Genomic DNA, 18301 nt, shown 5'->3' with positions numbered 1-18301 from the left:
TTAGCCCATCTATCCTCCAATAGCTGTTTATATCTTACCCTAACTGCCTCCTCTTTTAGTTTATAAACCTTTACCTCTCTCTTCCCTGATGCTTCTATTCTCCTTGTATCCCATCTACCTTTTACTCTCAGTGTAGCTACAACTAGAAAGTGATCTGATATATCTGTGGCCCCTCTATAAACATGTACATCCTGAAGTCTACTCAACAGTCTTTTATCTACCAATACATAATCCAACAAACTACTGTCATTTCGCCCTACATCATATCGTGTATACTTATTTATCCTCTTTTTCTTAAAATATGTATTACCTATAACTAAACCCCTTTCTATACAAAGTTCAATCAAAGGGCTCCCATTATCATTTACACCTGGCACCCCAAACTTACCTACCACACCCTCTCTAAAAGTTTCTCCTACTTTAGCATTCAAGTCCCCTACCACAATTACTCTCTCACTTGGTTCAAAGGCTCCTATACATTCACTTAACATCTCCCAAAATCTCTCTCTCTCCTCTGCATTCCTCTCTTCTCCAGGTGCATACACGCTTATTATGACCCACTTCTCGCATCCAACCTTTACTTTAATCCACATAATTCTTGAATTTACACATTCATATTCTCTTTTCTCCTTCCATAACTGATCATTTAACATTACTGCTACCCCTTCCTTTGCTCTAACTCTCTCAGATACTCCAGATTTAATCCCATTTATTTCCCCCCACTGAAACTCTCCTACCCCCTTCAGCTTTGTTTCGCTTAGGGCCAGGACATCCAACTTCTTTTCATTCATAACATCAGCAATCATCTGTTTCTTGTCATCCGCACTACATCCACGCACATTTAAGCAACCCAGTTTTATAAAGTTTTTCTTCTTCTCTTTTTTAGTAATTGTATACAGGAGAAGGGGTTACTAGCCCATTGCTCCCGGCATTTTAGTCGCCTCATACGACACGCATGGCTTACGGAGGAAAGATTCTTTTCCACTTCCCCATGGACAATAGAAGAAATAAAAAAGAACAAGAGCTATTTAGAAAAAGGAGAAAAACCTAGATGTATGTATATATATATATGCATGTGCGTGTCTATGAAGTGTGACCAAAGTGTAAGTAGGAGTAGCAAGATATCCCTGTTATCTTAGCGTGTTTATGAGACAGAAAAAGAAACCAGCAATCCTACCATCATGCAAAACAGTTACAGGTTTTTGTTTCACAGTCATCTGGCAGGACGGTAGTACTTCCCTGGGTGGTTGCTGTCTACCAACCTGAGATTAAATTAAACATGAGAAAAACATAACTAACAATAGCTGGAGAGGAAACTCTAGACAGCATCTTGGGTTGACAACTTGATATTGGTGGAGGGCACATCAAAGCCTCATCTAAATATCCTCTCCAATTGTTAGTTGTGAATGGCACCAAGAATGATTTTGAGATTCAGTGTACTGTACATCAGAAATAACTGCCACAGAGGACAAATTCAGACTACGAAACAACAAGGTCATGGTGGCCTTTCTCAAATCTTACCGAGACATGTGGGTAGTGTCTTCACAGATATAGTAGACTGTACATGACCAGCAACTCGAACAGTACAAGTAAAATGAAGGAAGAGAGGAGGGATGGGGCCATCTGCTAGGTCCATATTATCAGGGAGTGTGCTTAAGTCTTCATCACGTTCACTGATCACTGATGTTTTGTCTTCATCTCCCTCGAAGGCTGTTAGTTGACTATGAAGGCGGTGATATACTGTGTATAAATCAAACATTAAAATGTAAGCTGGACTTGAGTCCTGGAGATGGGAAGTACAATGCCTGCACATTAAAGGAGAGGTTTGGGATATTGGCTGTTTGAAGTGACATCTAAACTGTCATATCTGGGCACCTCTGCAAAGACAGTGATTATGTGTGAATGATGGTGAAAGTGTTTCTTTTTTTGGGTTTAAGACAACAAATTAAATTCTCAATTTAAATGAATAATACAGGGGAGCAGGTAGCTGGAAATGATGACTATGGTGGAAAGAGACAGGACTGATCTGCCGTGATAGCAACAATAATGGTTAATTCTGTAAATAATGAACCTAGACTAGCATTGCTCAATAAATTGACCCGGTGGATTTTGACCTGTACAGTGAATCCTCTCATTAATGGACTGATGGAGGGCAGGAGTATGAGAGTGCTAATTGTCTGAAACTTCCAAACTATGTAATTAATTTTTCACAATCATCCGGTTGTCTTGTGAACTAGCGGACTTGGATTAGATGCAAATGACAACCGGACACTAAGAATACTGTTAATGTAACCTACATTACTACAGTACAGTACTATTCAGCACAATAATTTTATACAGGAACAACACCAATTTTCTGGCACCCTTGAGTCTTAGGCCTAGTCGATATAACAATTTTGCTAGAACAATATAAGTTACATAATAATAATTCACAATACACATATGACCTGCCATGGTCTACTGAAACCTGAAACATAAGTATAAATGAAACAGGTTTATTAAATACAGCAATTACAAAGAATGTTGCAGTATGATCACTCCCACAGTGGTAAACTGTATAGCTAATCACCAAGGTCTAGAAACTGAAGACTGTCAGGATTACTAGGGTACAGGTGCTCTTTGACTTAGGGTTACGTTACAAATAAAAAATATTGTGAGTCAAATAAGAATATGATATACTAAATAAATAAATAAATAAATAACTGTCACTGAACAAGTAAATAAACAAATAATTTTTTATTTTTTTTTATTATCACACCGGCCGATTCCCACCAAGGCAGGGTGGCCCGAAAAAGAAAAACTTTCACCATCATTCACTCCATCACTGTCTTGCCAGAAGGGTGCTTTACACTACAGTTTTTAAACTGCAACATTAACACCCCTCCTTCAGAGTGCAGGCACTGTACTTCCCATCTCCAGGACTCAAGTCTGGCCTGCCGGTTTCCCTGAATCCCTTCATAAATGTTACTTTGCTCACACTCCAACAGCACGTCAAGTATTAAAAACCATTTGTCTCCATTCACTCCTATCAAACACGCTCACGCATGCCTGCTGGAAGTCCAAGCCCCTCGCACACAAAACCTCCTTTACCCCCTCCCTCCAACCCTTCCTAGGCCGACCCCTACCCCGCCTTCCTTCCACTACAGACTGATACACTCTTGAAGTCATTCTGTTTCGCTCCATTCTCTCTACATGTCCGAACCACCTCAACAACCCTTCCTCAGCCCTCTGGACAACAGTTTTGGTAATCCCACACCTCCTCCTAACTTCCAAACTACGAATTCTCTGCATTATATTCACACCACACATTGCCCTCAGACATGACATCTCCACTGCCTCCAGCCTTCTCCTCGCTGCAACATTCATCACCCACGCTTCACACCCATATAAGAGCGTTGGTAAAACTATACTCTCATACATTCCCCTCTTTGCCTCCAAGGACAAAGTTCTTTGTCTCCACAGACTCCTAAGTGCACCACTCACTCTTTTTCCCTCATCAATTCTATGATTCACCTCATCTTTCATAGACCCATCCGCTGACACGTCCACTCCCAAATATCTGAATACGTTCACCTCCTCCATACTCTCTCCCTCCAATCTGATATTCAATCTTTCATCACCTAATCTTTTTGTTATCCTCATAACCTTACTCTTTCCTGTATTCACCTTTAATTTTCTTCTTTTGCACACCCTACCAAATTCACCCACCAATCTCTGCAACTTCTCTTCAGAATCTCCCAAGAGCACAGTGTCATCAGCAAAGAGCAGCTGTGACAACTCCCACTTTGTGTGTGATTCTTTATCTTTTAACTCCACGCCTCTTGCCAAGACCCTCGCATTTACTTCTCTTACAACCCCATCTATAAATATATTAAACAACCACGGTGACATCACACATCCTTGTCTAAGGCCTACTTTTACTGGGAAAAAATTTCCCTCTTTCCTACATACTCTAACTTGAGCCTCACTATCCTCGTAAAAACTCTTCACTGCTTTCAGTAACCTACCTCCTACACCATACACTTGCAACATCTGCCACATTGCCCCCCTATCCACCCTGTCATACGCCTTTTCCAAATCCATAAATGCCACAAAGACCTCTTTAGCCTTATCTAAATACTGTTCACTTATATGTTTCACTGTAAACACCTGGTCCACACACCCCCTACCTTTCCTAAAGCCTCCTTGTTCATCTGCTATCCTATTCTCCGTCTTACTCTTAATTCTTTCAATTATAACTCTACCATACACTTTACCAGGTACACTCAACAGACTTATCCCCCTATAATTTTTGCACTCTCTTTTATCCCCTTTGCCTTTATACAAAGGAACTATGCATGCTCTCTGCCAATCCCTAGGTACCTTACCCTCTTCCATACATTTATTAAATAATTGCACCAACCACTCCAAAACTATATCCCCACCTGCTTTTAACATTTCTATCTTTATCCCATCAATCCCGGCTGCCTTACCCCCTTTCATTTTACCTACTGCCTCACGAACTTCCCCCACACTCACAACTGGCTCTTCCTCACTCCTACAAGATGTTATTCCTCCTTGCCCTATACACGAAATCACAGCTTCCCTATCTTCATCAACATTTAACAATTCCTCAAAATATTCCTTCCATCTTCCCAATACCTCTAACTCTCCATTTAATAACTCTCCTCTCCTATTTTTAACTGACAAATCCATTTGTTCTCTAGGCTTTCTTAACTTGTTAATCTCACTCCAAAACTTTTTCTTATTTTCAACAAAATTTGTTGATAACATCTCACCCACTCTCTCATTTGCTCTCTTTTTACATTGCTTCACCACTCTCTTAACTTCTCTCTTTTTCTCCATATACTCTTCCCTCCTTGCATCACTTCTACTTTGTAAAAACTTCTCATATGCTAACTTTTTCTCCCTTACTACTCTCTTTACATCATCATTCCACCAATCGCTCCTCTTCCCTCCTGCACCCACTTTCCTGTAACCACAAACTTCTGCTGAACACTCTAACACTACATTTTTAAACCTACCCCATACCTCTTCGACCCCATTGCCTATGCTCTCATTAGCCCATCTATCCTCCAATAGCTGTTTATATCTTACCCTAACTGCCTCCTCTTTTAGTTTATAAACCTTCACCTCTCTCTTCCCTGATGCTTCTATTCTCCTTGTATCCCATCTACCTTTTACTCTCAGTGTAGCTACAACTAGAAAGTGATCTGATATATCTGTGGCCCCTCTATAAACATGTACATCCTGAAGTCTACTCAACAGTCTTTTATCTACCAATACATAATCCAACAAACTACTGTCATTTCGCCCTACATCATATCATGTATACTTATTTATCCTCTTTTTCTTAAAATATGTATTACCTATAACTAAACCCCTTTCTATACAAAGTTCAATCAAAGGGCTCCCATTATCATTTACACCTGGCACCCCAAACTTACCTACCACACCCTCTCTAAAAGTTTCTCCTACTTTAGCATTCAAGTCCCCTACCACAATTACTCTCTCACTTGGTTCAAAGGCTCCTATACATTCACTTAACATCTCCCAAAATAATTATTGTAACTAAATACGTACCAATACAGTGGACCCCTGGTTAATGATATTTTTTCATTCCAGAAGCATGTTCAGGTGCCAGTACTGACCGAATTTGTTCCCATAAGGAATACAGTGGACCCCCGCATAACGATCACCTCCGAATGCGACCAATTATGTAAGTGTATTTATGTAAGTGCGTTTGTACGTGTATGTTTGGGGGTCTGAAATGGACTAATCTACTTCCCAATATTCCTTATGGGAACAAATTCGGTCAGTACTGGCACCTGAACATACTTCTGGAGTGAAAAAATATCGTTAACCGGGGGTCCACTGTATTGTGAAGTAGATTAGTCCATTTCAGATCCCCAAACATACACGTACAAACGCACTTACATAAATACACTTACATAATTGGTCACATTGGGAGGTGATCGTTAAGCGGGGGGTCCACTGTATTGAAAAGTAAAAAATGTATATAAGTTACGGATGTGCTGCCTTCATGCCGCATAATTATCTTAGGTTTCATCCCCAGAGCAATTTCTTTTGCACCATCGTAAAGTTAAAATATTGTAAGCTGAACCATCATAAGTCAAGGAGCACCTGTGCTTGGAATTAAAGTGGCAGGGTTTTCAGATGAAGGCCTACTGCTACGACACATTGTTTTTGGTTATACACAAATAACACACACAGGAGAAAGTTATGACAACGTTTTGGTCATCATCAGTTTCTTTCTGTCCAAAACATTGCCAAAAGTTTCTTTCTCCTATAAGCAGGTTGTTTGTGAATTGTTATAGTCACAGTATCGTGCCTTTTTATTTTTCTTGGTTATCCTTTTGTTTCATCCAAGGGAAGTTGTTTCATGTGCTTTGAAATCTATTAACCCTTTCAGGGTCGGCAGGCCCCTCTCCTAAACTTGTTCTCAGGGTCAGAAATTTTTCAAAAAAAAAAAAAAAAAAAAAAAAAAAACTTATGAAATGATAGAGAATCCTTTCCCAATCATAATGACACCAAAAATCTAAATTTTGATGGAAAACTGACGGAATTATGCTCTCGCAAAGTTAGCGGTCTCGACGATGTTTACGCATCAGCGATTTCGCCCACTTTGAGCCCTATTATCGGTCAAATCTGATTTACCAGTCAACAAAAATCATATCTATTTCACTAGAACTCCATTTTGTCTATTGAGTGAGTACAAGAAATCACCCATTTACCGATTTTAACTAACCAATAACATGGTCAGAAATTGGCAATTTTGCCAATTTCACATAAATTTCAAAAGATGTCAATTTCCAAACAGGGTCCAGAATAAACAAGACAGACATTCCTGGCACTAAAATAACATTTCCTCTGTTCATTACTCACATCCCCACGCCTCTGCTACATTTCTTTTGCTTTTCACTTTGCATTTTTATTCTCACAAAGAATAGAAGATTTGTTATGCAGACTACTGCATTAGTGTGGAAATGGTATAAATAATATCAGTGAACTTGTGAATGAATATTAGACTCACCAGTTGATGTGTATTGGACGCGTGGCATGTTTCATTTACCTTTGAACTCTGGCAAAAATTGAACATTTCTGCTACTTTGAGCTCAATTTCAGGGTACTTTTCATTGTGAAACCAATCAAAATCATCTCAATTTCCATAATATGTCTTCCATTCTATAAAATGAGACCAGGAAAACTAGAATACAATCATAAACAGCACACGAAAATACATTGCAAACTCGCTGTTTTAAACCAAAAACATGGCTGGAGTTTTTTTTTTCTCATTATGCTCTGTGTGTTGCAGGATTTTTTTTATACTGCACATACTGACCACATAGACCCATTCTTTCATATGTAGGCCTACCAGCTTTCTCTCGCTAGATTTGAAGGCGCTAGAACTTATGCGTACTAGTACGGCACCAACTCTGGCGTGCAAGCCATACTAGTACGGCACCAACCCTGAAAGAGTTAATGAGGAGTCAGTTAAATTGAGGTGTATTAAATCAAAGGTTCACTGTACATATAGCATAAGCAGTTGTAGATATCAGTAAATTATAACACGAGGCACTGTAGAGAAGACCTCATCTATGATACTACAAAATGTATTTGCACTTTAACTATTTTATCTTCCCAACCAGTTTTTAGTGACAATATTTTCCTCTAACTTTAGAATCTTTCCGACATACTTAACATTCCATCAAAACCTTTGTTTATTAACCCCTTAACTGTCCCAACGTAGATCTGTGTTGTTACTGCTAGCGCTCCAAAAGTAGATCCAAGTTTTATTTTCCCTGCCTCCAAATTTGACACGATTGGCCTAAGATACCTGATCAGTATAGAATGGGTCTTAAAACTCGGTGTGTGCAGTGCAGCCTCTCCTCACTTACCGACGTACAGTGGACCCCCGGTTAACGGTATTTTTTCATTCCAGAAGTATGTTCAGGTGCCAGTACTGACCGAATTTGTTCCCATAAGGAATATTGTGAAGTAGATTAGTCCATTTCAGACCCCCAGACATACACGTACAAACGCACTTATATAAATACACTTACATAATTGATCGCATTGGGAGGTGATCGTTAAGTGGGGGTCCACTGTACTTGTTTACTGACAACTCGGAGTTATGACAGGCTCTCTGACGAGTCAGAATTGTATGCCGTACAAGAACTTGGGTCATAGAAACTGGCAGTGCAGCATCTCAGCATCAAGCACCTCAATCTCCTTCTTACAGCCACTCAGTAAACTAGCTTTTAAAGTCTCCGAGACTACATATTTGTAAAAATTTGCACTTTATTGTGCACCCCATAGTACAAGACAGAAGCGCAGCAGCACTTGGAAGAGGAAAATGGAAGAAGTACAACAGAAGTTCATTGTAAAGGGGTTAGTGATGGGTCTCAGTATCAAGCAATCTCCAAGACTACATATTTCATCTATAAATTTGAAGTTTATTGTGCACACATAGTACAAGCGAGAAGTGCAGCAGCACCTGGAAGAGGAATGAAAGGAAAATGGAAGAAGTATAAAAGAAGTTCACGGTAAAGGGGTCAGCTGGTGTGTTTGTTTGTGTTTACATTCTCAGTGTATCATGGCAGCTTGATTAAGAAATGATTAAACTCAGACATGAGGTGGTTCAGACATGTAGAGAGGCTGGAAGGAAATAGAATGACTTAGAGAATGTATAAATCTGTAGTGGAGGGAAGGCGGGGTAGGGGTCGGCCTAGGAAAGGTTGGTAGGAGGGAGTAAAGGAGGTTTTGTGTGCGAGGGGCTTGGACTTCCAGCAAGCATGCATGAGCATATTTGATAGGAGTGAATGGAGACAAATGTTTTTAATACTTGACGTGCTGTTGGAGTGTGAGCAAAGTAACATTTATGAAGGGATTCATGGAAACCAGCAGGTGGGACTTGAGTCCTGGAGATGGGAAGTACAGTGTCTGCACTCTGAAGGAGGGGTGTTAATGTTGCACCTTTATAACTGGAGTGTAAGCATGCCTCTGGCAAGACAGTAATGGAGTGAATGATGATGAAAGGTTTTCTTTTTCGAGCCACCCTGCCTTAGTGGGAATTGGCTGATGTGTTAATAAAAAAAAAAATATATGGAGGTATTGATGGGTGGGCAGAGGAGGGTGGGGAGGGATAAAAAAAAAAAGTGACCACAATCATTACAAAAAACGTAATGTGCCTAAAGGGCAACTATAGAAGACTGAAAAAAGTGCGATTTTCTCGAATTTTTTTTTCTCCCAAGTAATCAACTATGCAAGCGTTTCCTGGAATATCTCAGAAATAAGTTATTGGTCTATTTCATGTCGTATCACCATTAATAATGAACAGATTTAAAGGATTTTCACAGGAAACATAAAACTGAATGTTTTAGTTTTGGGTGGTGACATTTTTGAAGTAGTATCAGTAAGGAGAGATTCCTCGATTAGCGACGAATTTGTTTACCAACATGGTTTCAGGAACGCAACTCCGTCAGTAAGCGAGGAGAGGCTGTATTAAAAAAAATCTGGGACTACATAGTACCTTGTGGGAGCACCAGTTCAGCTGAGTACCAGCTAGAGCAAACAGCGTGGAAAACACCAGAGATTCACTGATGTTATGTCATATTAATGCTCCCCTTTTAAGAGGAAAGTGATGTTGACCCTGAGTTTAGTGGCTCTGAGATGCATGTGGCCACAAGTGGTTGAGGAAATATAAAAAACCTCGATAATAACCCATGTGCAACATCCTTTCAATTTTGATACCACTGGTAGTGCCATCCTGCCAGAATGTCCTATAACCTATGCCCTAAGTAAAGAGAAACAATTCTGGAACACGTGTAATACGTGTTCAGCAGGCTGGGTGGCCGGTTGGCTTCTGATTGACTTTGGCTGTCTCTATCTCTGTCTTGGTCTATCTGTCTCTGTCTTGCAGGTACACATAAATACAATTATACATAGTGTAAATTAAATAAGATAACCCCAAAAAATTCAGACAAATTGCTATACTGTGCTTGCAAATATAAGGCAAGTAATATGCATTTTCATATGTTCAAGAATCAGACACGACGACTGTGCATCGTGTGTACTACCTGTTGGTTCATGAGTTGCTCTCTTTGAGATAGACAGACAGGCAGACAGAGACAGAGAAAGACAGACACACAGACAGACAGAAAGACAGATAAGCAGAGACAGAGATAAACAAAGACAGAGCAAGACAGACAGACAGACGTGTTTATATATAACACGGAAAACAAATAAAGCAAAGGCAGTGCACAATCATCAAGTGTCACTCTACTGCTGCACTGTCAGCAGTGGAGTGACACTCTTCTTACACCATTCTTCAAGGAGTTTCACATTTACTCCAGCATGTCTAAAACACAGCTGGTATTTATAAATGCTTGTATATATTTCTAAACAGCAACCACCCATGGAGGTACTACCATCCTGCCAAGTGAGTGTAAAACAAAAGCCTGTAATTGTTTTACATGATGGTAAGACTGTTGGTGTCTCATAAACATGCAAGATATTGGGTACATCTTGCTACTTCTACTTAAACTTAGGTCACACTACACATACATGTAACGTTTATGTATACACAGTCATCAAAGTTTTTTTTATTTTTTATTTATTATCACACTGGCCGATTCCCACCAAGGCAGGGTGGCCCGAAAAAGAAAAACTTTCACCATCATTCACTCCATCACTGTCTTGCCAGAAGGGTGCTTTACACTACAGTTTTTAAACTGCAACATTAACACCCCTCCTTCAGAGTGCAGGCACTGTACTTCCCATCTCCAGGACTCAAGTCCGGCCTGCCGGTTTCCCTGAATCCCTTCATAAATGTTACTTTGCTCACACTCCAACAGCACGTCAAGTATTAAAAACCATTTGTCTCCATTCACTCCTATCAAACACGCTCACGCATGCCTGCTGGAAGTCCAAGCCCCTCGCACACAAAACCTCCTTTACCCCCTCCCTCCAACCCTTCCTAGGCCGACCCCTACCCCGCCTTCCATCCACTAGAGACTGATACACTCTTGAAGTCATTCTGTTTCGCTCCATTCTCTCTACATGTCCGAACCACCTCAACAACCCTTCCTCAGCCCTCTGGACAACAGTTTTGGTAATCCCGCACCTCCTCCTAACTTCCAAACTACGAATTCTCTGCATTATATTCACACCACACATTGCCCTCAGACATGACATCTCCACTGCCTCCAGCCTTCTCCTCGCTGCAACATTCATCACCACGCTTCACACCCATATAAGAGCGTTGGTAAAACTATACTCTCATACATTCCCCTCTTTGCCTCCAAGGACAAAGTTCTTTGTCTCCACAGACTCCTAAGTGCACCACTCACTCTTTTTCCCTCATCAATTCTATGATTCACCTCATCTTTCATAGACCCATCCGCTGACACGTCCACTCCCAAATATCTGAATACGTCACCTCCTCCATACTCTCTCCCTCCAATCTGATATTCAATCTTTCATCACCTAATCTTTTTGTTATCCTCATAACCTTACTCTTTCCTGTATTCACCTTTAATTTTCTTCTTTTGCACACCCTACCAAATTCATCCACCAATCTCTGCAACTTCTCTTCAGAATCTCCCAAGAGCACAGTGTCATCAGCAAAGAGCAGCTGTGACAACTCCCACTTTGTGTGTGATTCTTTATCTTTTAACTCCACGCCTCTTGCCAAGACCCTCGCATTTACTTCTCTTACAACCCCATCTATAAATATATTAAACAACCACGGTGACATCACACATCCTTGTCTAAGGCCTACTTTTACTGGAAATAATTTCCCTCTTTCCTACATACTCTAACTTGAGCCTCACTATCCTCGTAAAACTCTTCACTGCTTTCAGTAACCTACCTCCTACACCATACACTTGCAACATCTGCCACATTGCCCCCTATCCACCCTGTCATATGCCTTTTCCAAATCCATAAATGCCACAAAGACCTCTTTAGCCTTATCTAAATACTGTTCACTTATATGTTTCACTGTAAACACCTGGTCCACACACCCCTACCTTTCCTAAAGCCTCCTTGTTCATCTGCTATCCTATTCTCCGTCTTACTCTTAATTCTTTCAATTATAACTCTACCATACACTTTCCAGGTACCTCAACAGACTTATCCCCTATAATTTTTGCACTCTCTTTTATCCCTTTGCCTTTATACAAAGGAACTATGCATGCTCTCTGCCAATCCTAGGTACCTTACCTCTTCCATACATTTATTAAATAATTGCACCAACCACTCCAAAACTATATCCCCACCTGCTTTTAACATTTCTATCTTTATCCCATCAATCCCGGCTGCCTTACCCCTTTCATTTACCTACTGCCTCACGAACTTCCCCACACTCCTAACTGGCTCTTCCTCACTCCTACAAGATGTTATTCCTCCTTGCCCTATACACGAAATCACAGCTTCCCTATCTTCATCAACATTTAACAATTCCTCAAAATATTCCTCCATCTTCCCAATACCTCTAACTCTCCATTTAATAACTCTCCTCTCCTATTTTTAACTGACAAATCCATTTGTTCTCTAGGCTTTCTTAACTTGTTAATCTCACTCCAAAACTTTTTCTTATTTTCAACAAAATTTGTTGATAACAACTCACCACTCTCTCATTTGCTCTCTTTTTACATTGCTTCACCACTCTCTTAACCTCTCTCTTTTCTCCATATACTCTTCCCTCCTTGCATCACTTCTACTTTGTAAAAACTTCTCATATGCTAACTTTTTCTCCTTACTACTCTCTTTACATCATCATTCCTGCTCCTCTTCCCTCCTGCACCCACTTTCCTGTAACCAAACTTCTGCTGAACACTCTAACACTACATTTTAAACCTACCCATCCTCTTGACCCCATTGCCTATGCTCTCATTAGCCCATCTATCCTCCAATAGCTGTTTATATCTTTCCCTAACTGCCTCCTCTTTTAGTTTATAAACCTTCACCTCTCTCTTCCTGATGCTTCTATTCTCCTTGTATCCCATCTACCTTTTACTCTCAGTGTAGCTACAACTAGAAAGTGATCTGATATATCTGTGGCCCCTCTATAAACATGTACATCCTGAAGTCTACTCAACAGTCTTTTATCTACCAATACATAATCCAACAAACTACTGTCATTTCGCCCTACATCATATCGTGTATACTTATTTATCCTCTTTTTCTTAAAATATGTATTACCTATAACTAAACCCCTTTCTATACAAAGTTCAATCAAAGGGCTCCCATTATCATTTACACCTGGCACCCCAAACTTACCTACCACACCCTCTCTAAAAGTTTCTCCTACTTTAGCATTCAGGTCCCCTACCACAATTACTCTCTCACTTTTTTTTATTTTATCCTAATAGTTCTTGCTCTTACTGCTTTTCCTTTTACATCCATGGGGAAGTGGAATAAGAATGTTTCCTCTATAAGCCATGCATGTTGTAAAAGTCAACTAAAATGCCAGGAACAATGGGCTAGTAATCCCTTTTCCCATATAGCCTACTAAACAGAAAAAGAAAACCATCAAAGTGGGATGTCTGAATGTGTGTGGATGTTGTGCGAATGATGAGAAAGAGATGATCGTGGATGTTATGAATGAGAAGAAGCTGGATGTCCTGGCTTTAAGTGAAACAAAGCTTAGAGGGGTGGGAGAGTTTCAGTGGGGAGAAATAAATGGGATTAGGTCAGGGTTTCAAACAGTTAGAGCTAAAGAAGGAGTAGCAATGGAGGAGGAAGTTAGGGTGAGATATAAGCAACTATTGGCAGAAAGGTGGGCTAGTGCAAGTATGAGTAGCGAAGGGAGGTGAAGAGGGTTGGAATAGTTTTAAAAATGCAGTATTAGGATGTGGGGCAAAAGTTTATGGTTATAGGAGGGTGGGGGCAGGAGGAAAGAGGAGTGATTTGTGGAATGATGAAGTAAAGGGTGTGATAAAAGAAAAAAAGGTAGCTTATGAGAGGTTCTTACACAGCAGAAGTGTTATAAGAGCAGAGTATACGGAGAGTAGTGACAGAGTGCAAAAGGAGAGCAGATGACAGAGTGGGAGAGGCACTGACAAGAAATTTTGATGACAATAAGAAAAAAAATTGGAGTGAAATAAACAAGTTAAGAAAGCATAGGGAACAAATGGATTTGTCAGTTAAAAATAAAGTAGGGGAGTTAGTAGATAGGGAGCTGGAGGTATTGGGTAGATGGCGGGAATATTTTGGGGAAATTTTTAAATGTCGATGAAGAAAGGAAGACGGTAATTTCATGCACTGGCCACGAAGGTATAACATCTTTTAGGAGAGAAGAAGAGCAGGATGTGAGTGAGGGGGAGGTGCGTGAGGCATTACGTAGAATGAAAGGGGGTAAAGCAGCTGGAACCAACGCGATCATAACAGAAATGTTAAAAGCAGGGGAGGATATAGTGTTGGAGTGGTTGGTATTTTTGTTTCATGTATGAAACCTAAGTAGTAGGTTGGTAGACAGCAACCGCCCAGGGAGGTACTACCATCCTGCCAAGTGAGTGTAAAATGAAAGCCTGTAATTGTTTTACATGATGGTAGGATTGCTGGTGTCCTTTTTTCTGTCTCATGAACATGCAAGATTTCAGGTACGTCTTGTTACTTCTACTTACACTTAGGTCACACTACACATACATGTACAAGCACATATATACACACCCCTCTGGGTGTTCTTCTATTTTCTTTCTAGTTCTTATTCTTGTTTATTTCCTCTTATCTCCATGGGGAAGTGGAACAGAATTCTTCCTCTGTAAGCCATGTGTGTTGTAAGAGGCGACTAAAATGCCGGGAGCAAGGGGCTAGTAACCTCTTCTCCTGTATAAATTACTAAATTTAAAAAGAGAAACTTTTGTTTTTCTTTTTGGGCCACCCTGCCTCGGTGGGATACAGCCGGTTTGTTGAAAAAAAAAAATGTATGAAAGAGGGGAAGGTACCTAGGGATTGGTAGAGAGCTTGTATAGTTCCTTTATATAAAGGGAAGGGGGACAAAAGAGATTGTAAAAATTATAGGGAGTAAAACACAAATAACCCGCACATAAAAGAGAGAAGCTTACAACGACGTTTCGGTCCGACTTGGACCATTTACAAAGTAAGTTTACTGAGTAAACCAGGAAAAGTGTAAGGTAGGGTTATTATTGAAAGAATTAGAGGTAAGACAGAGAGTAGGATTATGGATGAGCAAGGAGGTTTTAGAGTGGGTAGGGGATGTGTAGATCAAGTGTTTACATTGAAGCATATATGTGAACAGTATTTAGATAAAAGTAGGGAAGTTTTTATTGCATTTATGGATTTAGAAAAGGCATATGATAGAGTGGATAGGGGAGCAATGTGGGAGATGGTGCAAGTATATGGAATAGGTGGTAAGTTACTAAATGCTGTAAAGAGTTTTTATGAGGATAATGAGGCTCAGGTTAGGGTGTGTAGAAGAGAGGGAGACTACTTCCCGGTAAAAGTAGGTCTTAGACAGGGATGTGTAATGTCACCATGGTTGTTTAATATATTTATAGATGGGGTTGTAAAAGAGGTAAATTTTTGATTAATAAATGTATGAAAGAGGGGAACGTACCTAGGAATTGGCAGAGAGGGGTGGGATTAAATTATGTGGAATCAAGTACAAAATGGGAGTTGACACAGTTACTTTTTGCTGATGATACTGTGCTTATGGGAGATTCTAAAGAAAGGCTGCAAAGGTTAGTGGACGAATTTGAGAGGGTGTGTAAAGGTAGAAAGTTGAAACCGTACTTAGATAAGAGTAAGGTGATGAGGGTATCAAATGATTTAGATAAAGAAAAATTGGATATCACAATGGAGAGAGGGAGTATGGAAGATGTGAATGTTTTCAGATATTTGGGAGTTGACGTTTCAGCGGATGGGTTTACGAAGGATGAGGTTAATTATAGAATTGATAAAAAATGTGAGTGGTGCATCTGAGGTATATGTGGTGACAAAAATATTATCTATGGAGGCAAAGAAGGGAATGTATGAAAGTATGGTGGTACCAAGTCTCTTATACAGGTGTGAAGCTTGGGTTGTAAATGCTGCAGCGAAGAGGCAGTTGGAGGCAGTGGAGATGTCCTGCTTAAGGGCAATGTGTGGTGTAAATATTATGCAGAAAATTCAGTGTGTGGAAATTAAGAGAAGTTGTGGAGTTAATAAAAGTATTAGTCAGAGGGCTGAAGAGGGGTTGTTGAGGTGGTTTGGTCATTTAGAGAGAATGGATCAAAGTAGAATAACACGGAGAGCATATTAATCTGTAGTGGAAGGAAGGCAGGGTAGGGGGTCATCCTCAAAAAGGATGGAGGGAGGGGGTAAAGGAGGTTTTGTGGGTGAGGGGCTTGGACTTCCAGCAAGCGTGTGTGAGCGTGTTAGATAGGAGTGAATGGAGACGAATGGTTTTTGGGACCTGACGAGCTGTTGGAGTGTGAGCAGGGTAATATTTAATGAAGGGATTCAGGGAAACTGGTTATTTTTATATAGCTGGACTTGAGTACTGGAAATGGGAAGTACAATGCCTGCACTTTGAAAGAGTGGTTTGGGATATTGGCGGTTTGGAGCGATATGGGAGATGACCGACTTGTTGAAAAAAAAAAAAAATCTAGACAATAGTATGTGACCAAGGTAGGTGAAAATGTTCACCTGTCAGTGTGTCTATGACTATTTGAGTACCTAATATTAGTGTCTTAACAAACACTGCTATGAAATCACAAGAACTACTACAAATTGTAATTATCAGAACATAAAAATTATATAAATTAAAAAAAGAAAAAAGAAAAAAAGGTATACTGGCAACACTTCTGCAAGTGGCATAACTCCATGTTGCTGTCAGGTGAGCATCCAGCGCCAACTTTGCTGTCTTGTATCTCGGTAAGTTCTGACCCTAAAATTTTTTCTTTGGTCTTATTATACACAGAAAATTGCCCTCATTAATTTACAAAAGAAAAACAAACAAAAAAAAAAAATATGGGCGATAGAACACAGATCTATGTTTGGACAGCAGACAGAGAGCTGCTAACATTGTACAACTTACTAATTGTCAAATCTTTACCTGTACTGCCAATTTCTGATCGGAACTCAATGCTCTTATCATGGTCCTCCTCATCATCATCCTCGCCACCATTAACTGTGTTTTCATCATTGAGATCTTCTTCACCTTCAGTAAACACATCTGATTTCTGTAAAAATAATAATCAACACCTTAATAAACAACAGTACAATATGTACATGTCAGCATGCTTCTGGCAAGACACCAATTGTAAGAATGGTAGTTAATAATTTTTCTCTTTTTGGGTCACCTACCATGGTAGAAATTGGCCAGTGTTTAGATTAGATAGTATCAGATTCTTTATTTCAGCATGATGCAATGTTTATACAAAGATGGGTGACATTTAGGTGTGCATGCGGAAAATCCATTAGTATGCAGAGCATTTTGGGCAAACTAAAGCCTAACTTATGACTATAAGGCAATAATAATTGATAGCTTATATATATAGTCTCTAAATGGCTGTAACAATAAATTTAGGAATTAAGAACATAAGAAAACTGAACAAAGTACATTATTTTTTAATATGTACACTACTATACAACTGAAAAACCTTTTAAATATTGAAATAAATAATTTGGGAGGGATGTATTTAATGTTTTTCAGTCTAAAGAAAGCATTTTTAATTCTGACATTGCAGGACACACCTCACGAAATAAAGCAATTTTGAAATATGTACTGAGAGTGTGAATATAATGTATTAAAACCTAGTGGAACAGATACTACATACGCAGTGACACATTAACTTGTTTACATCTCATCTACATTGTCCTTATTTAACCCTTTGACTGTCACAAGCCCATTTCTGAAACTGTTATTCTATGTTGCAAAATTTTTTTGAAAAAAAAAAAAAAATCATATGAAATGATAGAGAATCTTTTTCCGATAGTAATGACACCAAAAGTACGAAATTTGGTCAAAAATTCACAGAATTACGCTCCTGCAAAGTTAGTGGTCTCGGTGATATATACACATCGGCAATTTTGCCAACTCTGAGCCATGTTTTTGGCCAATTCTGTTGTTCCAGTTGACAAAACTCATAGCTATTTCTTTAGAACTCCATTTTTTCTATCAATTGAGTACAAGAAACTGCCCATTTACTGATTTGAACTACCCAATAAAGTGGTCAGAAATTGGCAATTTGGCCAATTTTGCACAAATTAAAAAAGATGCTAATTTCAAAATCGAGTCCAGAATAAACAATGTAGACATTCTTGGCACTAA

At 39.5% G+C, this 18301-nt stretch overlaps 1 protein-coding gene across 1 annotated transcript in view; it reads right to left on the bottom strand.

Moving 5' to 3' along the window:
• LOC128699781 (KICSTOR complex protein SZT2) overlaps positions 1–18301 on the bottom strand; it is an 807931-nt gene that overhangs the window by 319445 nt on the left and 470185 nt on the right. Inside the window, 2 exon segments of the mRNA XM_070102247.1 lie at positions 1522–1740; positions 17084–17210. Coding sequence (XP_069958348.1) covers positions 1522–1740; positions 17084–17210 — 346 coding nt within the window.

Source organism: Cherax quadricarinatus, chromosome 81 (genome assembly GCF_038502225.1).
Source record: "Cherax quadricarinatus isolate ZL_2023a chromosome 81, ASM3850222v1, whole genome shotgun sequence".
Lineage (NCBI taxonomy): Eukaryota > Metazoa > Arthropoda > Malacostraca > Decapoda > Parastacidae > Cherax > Cherax quadricarinatus.
The sequence above is the reverse complement of the archived record's forward strand: the minus strand, read 5'-3'. Positions and strand labels throughout refer to the sequence as shown.